The sequence below is a fragment of the Alligator sinensis genome, unplaced genomic scaffold (genome assembly GCF_000455745.1).
Source record: "Alligator sinensis unplaced genomic scaffold, ASM45574v1 scaffold960_1, whole genome shotgun sequence".
NCBI lineage: Eukaryota > Metazoa > Chordata > Crocodylia > Alligatoridae > Alligator > Alligator sinensis.
In genome coordinates this window covers 183,907-200,701 of record NW_005842510.1, presented here as the reverse complement: position 1 = coordinate 200,701, position 16,795 = coordinate 183,907, and the positions used below count along the sequence as shown (strand labels likewise).

General features: G+C 42.6%; 1 protein-coding gene across 1 annotated transcript in view; it reads left to right on the top strand.

Moving 5' to 3' along the window:
• Window positions 1-1,900: 1,900 nt before the first annotated feature.
• LOC102385954 (protein eyes shut homolog) overlaps window positions 1,901-16,795 on the top strand; it is a gene marked incomplete at its 3' end in the record, with an annotated part of 147,677 nt that continues 132,782 nt past the window's right edge. Inside the window, exons 1-2 of the mRNA XM_014523622.1 lie at window positions 1,901-2,060; window positions 13,839-14,036. Coding sequence (XP_014379108.1) covers window positions 1,901-2,060; window positions 13,839-14,036 — 358 coding nt within the window. The remainder of the gene's footprint in view (window positions 2,061-13,838; window positions 14,037-16,795) is intronic.

The window sequence follows — 16,795 nt, the reverse complement described above, 5'->3', positions numbered from 1 at the left end:
GACCTGGCTGGGAGTGCTCCGAGCAGTGTCATTGGTGCCCACATGAATAAGGAGCATGGGATAGTGGTCTGTGGGTTTAAGGAGCTTTGGGATCCTCTCCGTAATGTCCCAGATGCGGGCCCCTGGGAAGCAGCAAACTTGCCGGGCTAAGGGGTCGGGATGGCAGATTGGGCCCTCAGTCCCCCTCAGGAGGGATTCTCCCACAACAAACACCTTACGTTGTGTCTTGGGGAGAGCAGGGGCGGTAGCTGCAGTTGGGCCCATGTTGCCTGTGGGGGCTGGCAACTCAGCAGGCTCTGCTGGGGCAGCAAGAGGTGCGTACCTGTTGCTCAGTTCTGGTGGGGTAGGGGCCTTGGTGCGGCGGGCCTTAGGGCCCTTGACCACCTTGGTCCATGCACCTGGCTGGACACAGCAGGAGGTCCCAAAGTCCTCCTTTGGCATGGAGGGGGACTGTGGTCTGCCTCCCGGGGGAGAAGGGCCTGGCAGTAGGAGTCTATCTCCTGCTCTCAGTCCCTGATGGCACACAGTCTGTTTGCTGATGACACCAAATTCTGGGGTAAAGCATCCACACTCGAGGACAGGAGGGTGAGCCAGGCAGATCTTGACAGGCTCATGAAATGGACGGATAAGAACCTGATGGTGTTCAACACCGAAAAATGCAAGGTTCTCCACCTTGGGAGGAAAAACCTGCAGCATGCTTTATAGGCTTGGCAGTGCTACGCTGGCTAGCACCACAGATGAAAGGGAGTTGGGAGTCATGATTGACCACAAGATGAACATGAGCCTTCAAATGTGATTCTGCGGCTAGTAAGAGTGAGCAAAACACTGGCTTGCATCCATAGAAGCTTCTCAAGCAAATCCTGGGACATCATTCTTCCATTGTACTCGGCCTTGGTGAGGCCACAGCTGGAGTATTGGGTCCAGTTTTGGGATCTACAATTAAAAAAGGAAGTGAAGAAGCTAGAGAGAGTCCAGAGGAGAACCACACGCATGATCAGAGGTCAGGATAACAGACCTTAGGATGAGAACCATGGGACTCTTCAGCCTGGAAAAAGTGCAGGCTCAGGGGTGATCTGGTGGCCACCTATAAGTTTATTAGGGGTGCTCATCAGGATCTGGGGGAACATCTGTTCAGCAGAGCACCCCAAGGGATGACAAGATGGAACCGTCACAAACTCTGCTGTGACTGATTCAGGCTGGACATAAGAAAGAACTTCCTCACTGTCCGAGCCCCCAAGGTTTGTAATAGACTGCCGCCAGAGGCAGTTCAAGCACCCACTTTGAGCGCCTTCAAGGCACATTTGGATGTATATCTTGCTGGGATCCTATGATCCCTGTTGACTTCCTGCCCCTGGGCCAGGGGGCTGGACTTGATGATTCTCCAGGGTCACTTCCAGCCCAAGTGTCTATGAAATATACAAGAGTAAGACCATGTTTTGAGCTATTATGCAAGCACCTCTAGATACACTATACAAACACACAAAATCAGGACAAATTATATTTAAAATACAATTTAAATAAGTCATAGTAGATGTTTGATTTATTTATAGTATATGATTTCACCCCCTCCCCACCCAGTTTCAAGATGGCATCCCCACCCCCTCCCAAAAGGACTTCTGAGGCCAGGGGAGGAACTTCCAGTGGCAAAGGTCATGGGTTAGGGAGTGGGACTTCTGGTCTCAAGAGGGAGACCAGGGGATGGGACATCTGTTAAGGGGCAGAGCTTCCCTTGCAGCCCTTGACAGCTCACCAAAACTTACTAAGTGGGCCTCCAGCTGAAATAATGGCCCATCCCTGCTTCAATCCCCAGTGCTTTTTTCCTCTTTTCTTTTTGTTGCAAAACAGTTGGTTCATTAGTGTGAAGGAGTGAATGCATTGGCTATCCACCCCAGGACTAAAGATGGAGTTGGATCCGCCAGTGGGGGTCATGACAGGCACAGATGCTGTGCAGCAGACCTTGGGCCTGGTAGTGAAGTTATTGCCGCATCAGCAGCAGCAGTCAGTCAGACAGATGGTGGTAGATGAGCAAATGATGAGACAACAGGAGATAATACAGCATAGTTAGGTGGATTTTTGGGTACCAAAAATGACACCAGATGACCCCAAAGCATTTTTAGAGAGTTTTTCAAGGGCCACAGTAGTGGCAGGATTAGATCTGTCAAAGTGAGCAGCCAAGTTAGGAGTACTCTTAGTCAGACAGGCACAGGCAGCATATGGTAATACGTCAAGGTTAGATGCTCCAAATTATGAGAGAGTGAAGGAGGAAATTTGATATTGTTTGGATATCACCCCAGAGAGATACAGACAAATGTTCAGAGCACAGAAAAAGAAGAGAGAACCCCTAGGACCCTGGTACAAAGACTAGTGGATTTACTGAATAGGTGGCTTAAGCCGTTAGTCACATCCTTGGAGCAGGTGATTGGCACAGTCTTGTTAGAACAGTACTTTCCTCTAGATCAGTCAGGAACTCAGAGATGGGTAAATAGTCATTGCCTCAAGACCTCCAAAGAGGTTCTGCGATTGGCAGAAGATTTTAATTGCATGCAGGGGGAAGGGCCTCGAGAAAAAAATTGATAGGTCCAACAGTAGTTTGAGCGGTAGGACTGGAGAGCACCAGGGGGACTGTGACAGTAAGGGGCTTAACTGGCCAATAGTGGCTGGAGTCACTTGCTTTAGATGTGGTAAGAAAGGGCATAGGACTAGAGATTGTCTGAGTAATCCACATCTATACAGTTTTCAATGTAATGCATGGTGAGAAGGGAAAAGTGAGTCAATAAGGGTACAGGAACCACCTCCAGTGGAGATGATGAATTAGTTTGGGGAGAGTGCTGGAGGGAGGACAATGAGCTAAGCCAGTGTTAGTGGAGGTGGCTGGGCAAGTGGTCTGGGTGATTATAAGTATGGGGTATGACCATATGTTGGTGTGAAAAGGAATAATACCTTTAAGTGGAGGAGTTAGACTAATACTTATTCAGATGATATGCTTACATGGACAAGGTTGCACATAACAGAGGATAGGAGTGCTATTAATAGTAAAAGCGGTCACTTGGGAATGGCCGGTAGGGATAGCAGGTGGCCTGTTATATCCTGTAATCTTGGGCCAAGATAGCCTGGAGATCTATCAATTGTTGGCAAAGGAACAAGAGCAAGTAGCCTGTAGGAAAGGACTTATAGGCCAGGTAAACACAGAGGGATCAGAAAGGGAGGATTCTGATCTATGGGATAAGAGTACATTTGTGGGCAGAGTTCAATTCTGGGAAGCCCAAAAGGGAAGAGCCAGCATTCCTAGCCATCTAGGAGTCAGAGACTGCCAAAAGAGAGCAACAGGTGATAGGCCCAAAACTGTGCGATCACCTGCCATGTTGCAAGGTGAGGAAGGGTTTGTTGTACTGACTTAAAGAGCGGGGGGGGGGGGGGGGGGGGGGGGGGGAGAGATGAGATGCTAGCCCAGATTATGGTACCTCAGTCCCATAATCATGATTTATTGTGATTGGCTCAAGCAAGCCCACTAAATGGTCACTTGGGTAAAGAGAAAAATCATAGCTTGGGTGAAATGTAGTTTCTTCTGGCCAGGATGCTATCAAGTTGTGGAACAGTTTTGTAATAGATGTCCTGAGTGTCAAAGGGTCAGCGTAAAGAAGCCTCCAAGGGTACCCTTGCAGATGATGCCCATAATAGCCGAACCATTTGCATGTATAGCTATGGATGCGATAGGTCCACTCCCAAGAAGTGCAGAAGGGCATCAGTTCATATTACTGCTGATTAATTATGTGACCAGATACCTGGAGGCAGTTCCGTTAAGGGCCATCACAAGTCTGAAAGTGGCGGAGGAATTGTTGAAATGGATTTTGAGGGTAGGACTGCCTTGTGAAATTGTTACTGACCAGGGCATGAACTTCATGTCCCACGTGACGAAGGATTGTTCCAGGTTCTGCATATAAAATATTTGCATATGGCGATTTATCATTCCCAGACCAATGGCCTGGTGGAGCATTTTAAATGGGACATCGAAAGCTATGTTGAGGAGATGCACTCAGGAGGACCCTTGACAATGGAATCTACTTATCCCACCATTATTGTTTGCAATTAGAAAGGCACCCCAAGCTTCACTAGGCACTGTTTGTGTTAGTATATGGGCATACCCCACAGCGCTTATTAGGTGTTGTTCATGAGGAATGGGAAAAGAAGGGAGATGAAGGGACAACTCCTTCCCAGTATGTGACAATTCTGAGAGAACAACTTACGATGGTGCATCAGTTGGCAGGTGACCATGTAAAGGAGCTGCAAATAAAGTAAAAAAATGCAGTATGATCAAGGAACTAAAGAACAATAATTTTAGGTTGGGCAAAGAGTGTTAGTCCTGTTACCCAGTTCAACCAGTACGTTTCTGACCTGTTGGCAAGGACCTAACAGATTATATGCCACGTTGGCCTGGTAGATTACAAAGTGTCACGATCAGGGCATCAGATGGATAGGAAGATATTTCATATTAGCCTGTTGAAGTTATGGTAGGAGCCTAAAGGATTGTTGGCCACTCCTATTCCAGAGAAAGAGAGGTTTGGAAGATAATTAGGAGATATGGGGGCAAGCAGATTAGATGCAGGGGTGGTTGTGATAGGGTCTGAGTTGACAGATATGCAGCTAAAACAAGTCCTAGAGAAATATGCTGAGGTGTTCAGTGAGATCCCAGAGAGAAAAAAGGATGCAGTATATGGAATTAAAACACTAGAAGGGGCCACTGTGCGGAAAAGGTGGGGAAGGCTACCACACCACCGTTATCAGGTGGTAAAAGATGAGATAAAATGCTCCAACAAGAGATAATTAAGACCTCCAGAAGTCTGTGGAGAAGCCCTATAGTGACTGTCCCCAAAACAGATAGGTCGCTCTGTTTGTGTATAGATTTCCATAAAATTAACACCGTCACTCAGTTTGATGCATTTCCCATTCCACAGATTGGGGAATTATTAGAAAGAATAGGAAAGGCAGAGTTTCTCTCTATCTTGGATTTTGCCAAGGGATATTGGCAAATCCCTGTAAAACCAAAGGATCAGGCCAAAATGGCATTCAGAAAACCATGGGGACTTTATGAGTTCTGTAGAATGCCCTTCAGCCTAAATGGGGCAGCTGCAATGTTTCAAAAAATTGCAGATTGACTGCTAGCCCCACATCATGAATATGTGGCTGACTATATTGTCAACATAGTCATATATACTAAAACCTGGGAGCAATACTTGGCAGCTGTCCAGGCAGTGTTGCAGGAGTTAAAACAATTGGGATTGAAGATTAACCCTAAGAAGTGCGCATTGGGGCAACACAAGATGGATTATTTGGGTTTTTGTGTGGGGCAAAGGCAGATTAAACTGTTAGTTGACAAAGCTGAAGTAATTAAAAGTTACAAGGTTCCTCAAACTAAGGAGCAGATGAGTGCATTTTTAGGTTTAGCAGGATATTACAGGAGGTTTATTCCAAAATTTGCAGAATTAGCAGTCCCACATACTAAACATGATTAAGGGCAAGGGGAATAGCCCAATAAAATGGACAGAGATACAACAATGAGCCTTTGAGGCAGTTAAGAAGGCCTTATGTAAGGATGTTATACTGCCCTTCATTCTTCAGGTAGATGCACCATGGCAGGCGTTAGGGGCTGTGCTTTCCCAAAGGAACGAGAGACAAGAAAGACCAATAGCCTACACCAGTAGGAGATTAAAACGGCCATGAAAGAAGGTATACTGGTGTAGAGAGGGAGTGTTTAGCTGTGAAATAGAGTATAGAGTAGTTTCAATATTATTTATTAGGGCATGAGTTCATAGTTATGTTATAATGGATCATGCACCATTGAAATGGCTGAAATCCACCGAAATGGCCAATGCCCATGTAACACAATGGGCTTTGGCTTTGCAGCTATTTCAGTTTACAGTTGAATATTGACCAGGTAAAGATAATGCGGTGGCTGATTTTCTCTCTCATTGCCATTCAAGGGAGCCCCCCAAAACACAGCTGTGTCAGGAGTGCAAGTGACAGCCCAGGAACAAAACTCCCCTTATGAGCAAAGAAGAGCACCTAACGGCATCTTAAGCAGAGGGAGGGGGGAGGAATATGTGAAGGAGTGAGAGAAAGTAAACAGAGCCCCTGGGGTACTTTATGTACCAGGCAGCTGAGGCTAAGGGAGGAAGGGTGGATGGCAGTGGCAGAGAGGGAAAATGAAGGTAAGCAGTGTGAGCAAATGGAGACCAGAAGAGGAAAAGGAACCACAGCAACACCTCAAGAGCAGTCTCTCACTCTGGATTGGAGGAGGGAAGCTGCCAGGAGGTATTTCCAGCCCTGGAGAGGGGCATAGAGGATCTGTTCCCTGCATTCTGCTGAGAGGAGCAGCTGAGAATTCTTGCAAGCAGGTACTGCTGACCCTGTCAGAGAAACACTGTGGGAGTGACCAAAAGGAGGAGGCATGTCTACACGAGGATTTTGAAAAGTACTGAAATGGAGTAGCTGCTGAGGATCCTGGTGGGAAGCAAGGGAGACTTACTTCTCAGGTTAGATCCTCCCTGGTGGGGCTTTGCTCTGCTCAGGAGAGAGAGATCCTACCAGGGACTGTGTACGCTCACCAGTAGACTATGTGGATCTGTAATGAGCAGAATTAGATTGATTGGAATTTCTTTTTTTTTTATATCCCCCTTTTTGTTAATTTGTTGTTTTTTTTTTAATATGAGAGATTAATCCCAAGGTAAAGGAGGAGACACGGACTGACTCTAAAGAGAGACTGAAACAGTTGTGTTCGGTGTGTTTGGACACAGTATAAGGCCATGCCTTGGATGGGGTGTGTGTTAGACTATGACTATGGTCATCCAGGTGGCAGGCTACAGGGGGAAGAGCATTAGAGAATCGGACAGGCTAAAGAGAAATTTCAAATTCTATCTGGAGTGGCTAGGGTGGGGTAAAGGGGAGGTTTGGAGCCTCACAGAAGACAGAGATCGAGACCTGAAGGATCATCTTGGGGTATCGCCTCCTATTAACATTGTACCACAGTCGTGGCAGATGAGAAAAGTAAGATCAGTCTCCTAGCAGCCTGGATGACCCAAGATAAAGCTCCATCCTGTCACCAGCTGTAGGTAAACAAACTCTCAGCAGTAGCAGTAAGCCCTACAATACCTACAGTCGTCACAATTAGTATACTAGATCCTGTTTCCATATCACACTGTGAAAGAAGTCAGCTGAACTTTCATTGCAAAAAAGTCATGCTGTAATGTACATTAGCTACCATCACCTATTAGAACAGAGATTATCTTTCCCTCTGTATTTAAAAAATGTGAATATTTTTGCATATGTGCAGACAAGACAAGGAACTGAAAGGGCTTTACTCAAGTGTATCCTTCAATATCTTACTTCAAAAACCTTTTGATGTTTATCCATTCAGGTAAAAATATGCCCAGAAATATTTTCAAACACTCAGAGAAAGGGACCCTTCTTAAAACAAAGAAATAAAATAAGTTTTGATATTCTGGGAATTATATTCCTATCTACAGACCTTTGAAGGATGAATATTTTAGAGGGATTATTAGATGTATTGTTGGAGCAGCTTAGCAAAAAAAAAAGTGTTAAAGTAAAATGTAGAAGTATCCTAATAGTGTATAATGCCTAACAGTTTTAGGGTGTACCCTTTTTGTGTTAAAATCATGATAATAGTTAACAAAGAAAATTGTTCACAAAAGAGTAAGCCATTTATATTTATAGGATTCAATCCTATATATAGGATTGCATCCTCCAGGTCAAGAATGGAATTGTTTCTGTTTAATTATATTGTGTTGTCCAAATACTGAAAAAACCCTCTTTTTTAATCCTACAACATATATGTAGCACAGAGAGCAAAACTTGTATTTTATAGAATTTAAAATAATTCAGAGGGTTGGAAACAAGAGAATCTTCACACCCTGCTTTCCACTGAGTCCTCAAAATGATTCTGTTGGAAAAAATTTAGCAAGTTAGTGCAACTTAGAAAAACAATTTCTTATAATGAGGAAGAGCTGGACAGCTCCAAAAATATCTTCTTGGGTGCAATGGTGGTTATGTTACAAGCAAAATATTAGAAATTATAATGAACAAAATAGAAAATATCACTGAAACAGTCCAATAAATAAATTGATGGTATGGCCTTATTGTGAATTCAGCAGTAATTTTGGTCACCCACATTTCAGAAAAGATACAGCAGATATGGCTATAGTCAAGAGAAGGGCACTTAATTACTAGAGAAACAGAAAGAATTTCATATGAAAAAAGAGCCTGAAGATGTTAGCACTGCTTAGAAAAGAGACAAATAGGAAATAATGTGATGGTAGTATAGAAATAAAAAGTGGTGTACATCAGATAGATAAGGGACACAATTAAAATTTAATGCCAAAACATTTAAAACTGATAAAAATAAATATTAATCCATGGAACTCAATGCCACATGTTATTGAGAACAATAATTTTAAGAAATCATTTAGCAAATAATGTACAGAGATTACATTGGATAAAAATGTATAAGAAATGTAACCGTTGCTGTTTCAAGACAAAGCAGGCATTTTTATCTCCGGGTTAGGAAGAAACTTTCCTTTTAGGATTATTATTCCATAATTGTCTGCTCTGATGATCCCTGGAACTTTCTCTGAAACATATTGACCATAACTAAACAAATCATTTGGAATCCAGACAGAATCTTGTATGTAGAAAGACTTGCATACCTCTTTACAGGATACATCTCTGGGTTGGTTTTTTTCCCCACTTATACAGAGACCAACAAGGACTTAGTGACATTTTTGTTTATCAAAGAGTTTGCATGTGATTAAAAAGTGTACATTAGCCTTTTTCTGCATGGATGTGAACTGTGCCTAGCGTCAACAGACAGTTGTAGAATTGATGAGTTCTTTTTATGCTATGCTGTTTTAATGGCATTTAGCACTGGGCAAAGTATAGCTGGCCTTGGTAGGATCATCCACCGAAAAAAGCTTTTTTCAGTGGTAGAGAAATGCATAATGTTTCCTGTGGCGGGCCAGTAGGGGGTGCTCCTGCATTGAGCCACCCACCACACTGTGCCCTTCCAGGCTCCGAGTGCCTCCCTGGGGTGCCTCACATCTGGCCGACCCCCTTCCTGGAGCATACCCGCTAGCCTGGGGTAAAAACTGCCACCACCCAGGGCTGGGCTTTATTCTGGCTCTATGCACCCTGGGAAACACAGGCCTAGTAGCCCTCAAGGGTGCTCGACTCACTTCAAACACTTGGGGGTGCTTCTCTCAGTCGGAAGCACAAGTAGTGGTCTCCCTTAATCAGCCGAACCAAGGGGACCCCAAGGCATAATCTAGACCCACACCCAATAAGTCTCCCACGCTAGGTATAAGGGAGAACTTTATTGGTTACAAGGGGTAGGGTTGCAATAGGATACAGGGTAGAGCAATATCAGAGAAATCCCATAGAGCAAACTGGCATGGCTGGGTAGCCTTTGATCACACATCTGAGTTACTGCAAGCTATATATCTAGTTAGATCTCAGGTAGCTTACTTACAAGTATCATCTGGAGGCAGGTGGAGATTCAATTTGGAGGCAGGCAGTTCATTGATCATGGGTTTTGAGAGAGAGAGAGAGAGAGAGAGAGAGAGACCAAGTTTCAGATGGTTCAGCTCTTCTCTCTCTCTCTGAGTCTTCCTCATGGCTGCAGCCCCTTCCTCCTGGGCAGTCCTTAACTTATATAGCCCTTATGACCTCATTTACCTGGTCCAATGGAGGCCTATTGGCTGTCAGCCAACCAATTTGAAACATATCACTAGTTGCTGGGCAGCCTGGCAATTCCTAGCTCCCCAGGTAGCCCAAGCCCCTCACTGTGGTATGATGCCAGTCACATAGGCAGAGGGAGCAGGTTTCCCCTCTCCCTTAGGAATGTACCCAGCTCAGGTTACCTAAAGAGATAGGGTAAGGTGTGTACCCTCTGCAGGGCCCATCTTAATCAAATTGTCACAGAGCAGAGTTTTTGGGAAGAAACAGAGGTGGCCTTCTGCCACATTTCCCATGCCATCTTTTTTGTCTTTTGCCAATACATATACTGAATTTACTTCAGTCTAAGATGCGTTTTTTACCCTACATATAAAAGCCCCTTGTCTTAGATTTCAGCACAAGCAGAGACAAGGGCTGTGACTATGGCTCAGGTTCTGGGTCGGAGTTAGAGATGCAGCTGCTGACTTTCCTGCCATCTACACCCCACAACCTCTGCTCCATCTCACTGTTGCTCTCTACCAGTGTTTATCTTCCTCTTTCGGCTCTGGCTCCTGCTGAGGCCTCAGTCCCAGCCTTTTCTAATCATCCATGACCTTGCCCAACCTCCATGGGTTCTCAAAGAGGGTAGCTAATGGCTTTGAAATTACCTCAGTTAATTCTTCCACTATTACAGGGTGCATCTCATCTGGCCCTGCCGACTTAAAAGCATCTATTTTGTTTTAGTAATCCCTAACCTTCTACAGCTACTACTTACTCCTGCTACTTTATTCTCCTATTCTAGATTGTTTCCTTCTCCATCTTTGCTGCCAACTATTTTCATCATCTGGTAGTTACCCCTATTTGTGAAGACTGAAGTTAAAAAAGGAGTAAATACTTGAGCCTTCTCTGCATCATCCATGACTAGGGAGCTTCATAAATCACGTTTTTAATGTTTTTCATTTCGCTGCTGGCCCCCACCCTCTAAATTTTTCCATATTTAAAACTGCAGTTTTGCTTTCCTGGTGATCAGCAGAAAGCAGTCCACCTAGAGGGAGGAAGCGATAAAATGAAAAACATTAAAGGAGCCATTGCAGGGAGCACTTGCAGCATGATTTACAGAGATCCCCATCTCTGACCAGATTGCTTTCCACATTTCTTAAGGGAGCTATGGTTTCTTTGCTCTTCCTCTTAGTTTTTATATACTTGTAGAATCCTTTTCTCTTTGCATTCTATATCCCTTGTCAGCTTCATCTCAAATCAATGCTTTGGCCTTCCTAAGTTTCTTCCTGCAAGCTTGTGTGATTTTGTACTTTTCCCTTATACTGTGACCAAATTTCCACTTTTTGTATGATTTGTTTTTGAGTTTAAACCTTACTAAGGTGTTTCTGTCTAGCTAGGCTGGTCTTCTGTTTCATTTCCTATTGTTCTTTCAATATTATAGCTTTTCTTTGGTAGCCAATTCAAAAATGGGCCCGATCAGGATTAGGGAGCCATACAGTTAATTTGTCTTTAACACTGTGAGAGAGATTCCATCTGCCTAGTTGTTTTGAAAATAAAGCTGAGATTTGTGTTTACAGTCCCGATGAAAGGAAGAGGAACTCTGCCTGGATGTGATCAAAGAAGCAATCAAGGATACCCATGACTGGTTATAAAAATGATTGTACTGCCTTAGAATCATAGAAAAGTAGGGCTAAAAGGGACCTTCCAAATTCATGCAGTCCAACCATCTGCCAGAGCTAGGATCAGTTCTTATCTAAAACATCCCATTCAAGTCCATTTTCTAACTTATTAATACCTATTAGTAAAACTATTCAGTAAACACTGATGCAACTACAAAGTATAACACCCTAGCCTGCCACAGGTAAAGTGTGAGGAGGAAGAAAGGGGTACTAATGGCCAGTGTCCTGCTGTTGTAAGATTGTAAATATATGCTCAAAAGATCCCAAGAGGGCCATGCCCCCACCCTGCCACCATTACAGAGAAAGGCAAACTACCTACACAGTCTGTACCAAGCTGATTATGGGGTAAAATTCCTTCCTGACCCCAAATATGGTGATCATTCTGACCCCTGGGCAGAGAGATAAGATCTCCTAGTGAGGAATTGGGTTTGAATCCCAGCAGGAGCATTAAAACATCCCAGCCAAAATCCCCAACCTTGGCTGCAGTCAACACCCAATGTTTCTGAGGAAGAACTCTCCCCCCACCCCCAACACACACAGCAACACGGGGTGGGGGCCGAATCCTTCCTGGCCCCATGTAGCAACCAGTAAGGCCCAGAGGCTTTCAATCTCCACTTGAAACTTCCTACCATTCTGACACAATACCCTTATAATTACCCTTCGTTTGTGGCTATCAAGGCAGTTGTCTACCCACCTTATAATAGTTTTGTGTAGCCCATATTTTTCCTTTTTTATAAGAGTTTTTTTGTGGGAAGCCTTGTAAGAAACCTTGCTGAAGTGCAGATACATTATATCTAATTAATTAAAATCTACCAAAAGCTCTCTGTTTCTTTTGTAAAATCATCCCATAGCCTGTCCACTTCAATATCCAAATAATCCTTATTAGGTGGCTGGTTGTAGATTAAGTTCTTTTTGTGTGAAGACTGAGGTAAAGTAGCTACTGAATAGTTCTGCCCTCTTTGCTTCTTCTATTAAGAGTTTGCTCTGGCTATTTAATAGAGTGACAATAAATGGAAAGGTGAAGCTTCAGCTGATTTGTGTATCATAATTGTGTATTTGATTGTCCTTTCTCTAAAAACAAGAATAATTTCACAAAAATAGTCTAAATGCAGTCCAAATATCTAAAACTGTATTTACTTTGACCCAAAAAAGTATTAGGGTGTATCTTGTTATTAATATTATTCCACTAAAACATTTTTAGCTTTATATCATATTTTGTTAATTCTGAAGGATTTGCATGATCTAAGTAGCAAGTTCCCTCTGGGAACACAATGATTCTGTATTCAGGTCTAAACACACCAGGAAGAAGGGAAAGCCTTGCACTTTTAAAGCCACTTCAGTAATCATAGCTAGATAGAAGCATAAGAATGAATATACATATATATATTTGGTATGCCTCTCTATCTATCTAGATTTTTTTTCTATATTTATATTTTTCAATACATTTTTACATAATTGTCTAAGCATGTAACTGGCTCACTGATTACTATATATTAAAATGAAGTAAAATGTACCAATGCTGTATTAAAGAGCATCACTGATATTTCTGCCATCCCTAAATTGAATTATGTTAAACGGGGTTTGGCACAATGTGCATCTTTGTCAAGCTCTGAGAATAATTGTCTGAAACAATGAATCTGGAAAGAAATACCAAGTCTACAATACTTTTTAATAAGTCCCTCCATGATGGTGTGCCCAGCAGTATAAATTATACTAGTGTCAATGCAGAGAAAGCTTCAGAAGGGCCCACGTGATTCTCAGGAAGAAAAACTGTCCCGGAACTAATAAGTATGTAGCTCATTGATATACATAGTAGTAACTTAAAGAGAGGTTAGCAAGAAGTTCACCAATCAGGTAAACTTTGAGAACCAGTGAACAGACAACCAATGAGCAGCAATCCCAGATGCAATGGGCCAGTTGTAATATTCAGTTAGGCATTATATTTACTGAAGAGAAGAAAGAGAGTGATAAATGGATTCACACACAAAAAACAGATAACTTGTGGAAAGAAACTGTCAGCTTGTGAATTGTTATGAAACTTAAAAGTACTTATTTTCAGTTCACTGAATGTTCAGGTTTTGGAATCAATCTATTAACAAAGCATATGTTGTCTGTGATAGACTCTTAATAACTTTTAAAAATATGTATTTTAGGGGACAAAGATACAAAGATATTCAAATAATGTTACATTTTAAATATTGAAATGCTACCACCAGTATATAAGAGAACCTGATGAGAAGTGTATTTTCTGTATTTGTAAGACTGTAAAGCAAAGAAATGTCTGTGGTTATATTGTAAATAAGGGATTGTAAAGTATTACTGTGAGCTTCCAACTGAAAGACATTAACTAGGGATCTAAAGAAAATCTAGCTGATAATAGGCAGCAGCTGCAGTGATTGGTTCATTAGTTAAACACTAACAGCTTTGCCTCTTTTTCAGGTTCTAACTGTGAATTTAGGCCTTGTGAGGCCAGCAATCCCTGTGAGAATGGAGCTGTGTGCATAGAAGAGATGGATTTGGACACCTTTCCCCTTGGATTCCAGTGCCAGTGTACAAAGGGCTTTGCAGGTCCACGCTGCGAGATCAATGTCAATGAGTGCAGCTCTAACCCCTGCCTCCATGGATATTGCTATGACAGTGAGTTCAGCCTGGTTACTCACTTTAATGTGGAGTAGGCCTACTGCTGAATCTAATGTAGCAACTGAGTTGCTCTGGGGAGAGAAGTAGATAATTTACTGAAATTTTGCCTGTCTGGAGCTCTACAGAGCCAGGGCCAAGAGAATTCTCTTTTTGCCAGAATGTCTCAGCTCCTGGCAGAAAGGTTTATGTTTCCATGGGTCACAGTTGCAACTAATGAGAAATTTTAATGAGATTTGAGTTGTCTCTTCTGATGCCTAAATCAGCCAAATACATCTTGGGTAGTGCATTTGACAAAGGGCTAATTTTCAGGTGCTGAAAACAACTCCACAGAGCAATGAAACTGTGTATGTAATAATTTCAACAAATCTGAGTGATAGTAAATATCACAGTGATGCAAAATGGAGTACCTGTTCACCAATAATAGTCTCTAGAATGATAAATACAATCAGAAGAGTATCTGTGAGACTTAGCAGCCTTGGCAGGGGATGCAGGTTTTATGTCTCCCACCCCCTGACCACCATGGGACCCTACTGCTGCTACTGGCAAGGTACAGGCTGCTGCTTCAGTGCTCACTCCCTTCATTCAGCTGCAGCTGCTACAGCATAGGCTTCCTCAGGGGCCACCATTCTGATTCCCCTCCAAAATCAGCACCTAGGGCTCCTGCCCTGCTAGCCCACCTCTAGTTATATTACTGATACAGCCATTTTGGGTGTCTCTCTCTTACCTGTAGCTGTAATTCATATTTCTTCATTAGAGTTTAGTGGCAAATTGCTGAATTACTATGCTATGTTTTAGTATTATCAAGTTAAATAAAGTAGCTCTCAGAACTTCTAAGCTACTTTCATGGGTCTCTAGTACAATTACTTACTACCCATCTGCTTTCAATGACTGGTAAACAAAAGCAAAGGTGGACATTTCCCTTTTGACAGCATTTTCCATAGTATCCTATAGTTGAAATTTTCAAAGCATTCTTAGGGCTTTTAGACATGCAATTCTCACTAATTTCAGTGAAAATTGTACATATAAATCTTCTAGGCTAGGCAGCTTTGAAAATCTCTAACTAAAAGTGCAATAGTGAGTGAAAGAGTTTCTGTATCCTCTCTGTATTCCAAGAGCATGAGAACAGACCTTTCAGTTAATGAAGAAAGAGGTAGTTAGGCATGTTAGTCTGAAGCAAGGCAGAGTGGCACTTGTTACATGTATTGGCAGGAAAAAGTGTGTGTGTTGGCAAAAAAGAGTCCATTACCCACATATGAGTAGTTCTGATTCCTAAAATGAAGGATAATATTGTGTTCACATGGCTAGTTAAACTGATAAGGCTCAGTCTTGCTCCAGCTGAAGTCAGTGGATGGGTTTTGAGCGACTCCAATACAAACGCAGTTGGTCTTTTAGAATGAAATTGACTTGGGACCTAGAAACAGGACACTTATATCAGTGTAGCTTGCCTTTATACCTGTACATAAAAAATGGTGTGTATTGGTGCGCAAAACTAATGTAAGTTGTATTAGAATTAATGTGTTGCAGAGGGCCTAGAAAAGGAGTCTCTACACCATATATGATTAGACAGTGATATTTAGAGTGCTGCTGTGCAATAGGGCTTTCCCATTCTTTGCATCTCTCAAAGTGGTTGTGGTGCTAAATGGACTATCAGACAAGATACTGTTGTGGAAAGACCTGTGAGATTATATTGTAGACACTCATTAGCCCCTGGGCTTATGTGAGAGGGGGCTGTGCTCTGAATATATACAGACATTCAGTGTACTGTAATTTTGTGGCAGTGAAAAGATGTAATTTACTCACACACACACACACCCTACTCTTTTTGCCTGAAGACTGATTAAATCCCTAGAAAGTACTCTGTAGATAAATAGAAGTGGTTATATTAATAACAAATGCCTTGATATGTCTGCATAGCACGATGCTATACCATGCAGAGATTTACAGGATTAATCCAAGTCTTTTCATTCATTGTTCAGATCTCTCTTAATGACTGTTTTCTGGTAGTAGTAAAGTTGGTGTTACCAGAAGCAATATAGTTGCATTAGCATGGCACTTTACCTGGGATGAAAGCCCACCTGAGAAACAGGGGGCACATCTACACAAGTTGCTAAATGCACAGTAGACTAATTCTACTGTGCATTAGCACGTCATGGCAAAAGCTGTGCTTTTGCACTAATGCTCAGTAGAATTAGTCTACCATGCATTAGTGTCACTTAAAAGGCATGCACCAGTGCTACTGCACAGTAGTGCCAGTTACTGTGCATTTACTTAGCAACTGTTATTATTAGTACTAAACTTAATGTTTTGTAACTATGTTGCATAATGCAGTTGTAGACGTGTGCAGGTGGCATTGGACGAGGTGGGTACCATGTTGCCATAGCTAGGCTGCTACCTTGTCAGTGTGTGTGTGTGTGCGTGTGTGTGTGTGTGTGTGTAGATAGATAGATAGATAGCATGTGTGTATAAAATTGTGTACAGTTAGTCCCTGTTGTTGCAAATGCTTAACACACACATCTCCAGTTACCCACAATGCCACTGGATTCTGACTTTCACTAAGATAGGGTGACACCTTGGAGACTAATCAGTTAGAGAGGTATGAGCTTTTATAACATGCTTACAGACATTTGCCACACCCATTCTATGATTACATGGCTTACCTTAAGCCGTGTGACCGTGGATCAGGAGCAACATGTGCAGGTATTTGCTGGTGCTAGGAGCCTTGCTGCGAACCTCGTATAAGTAATTTGGGATGGGCA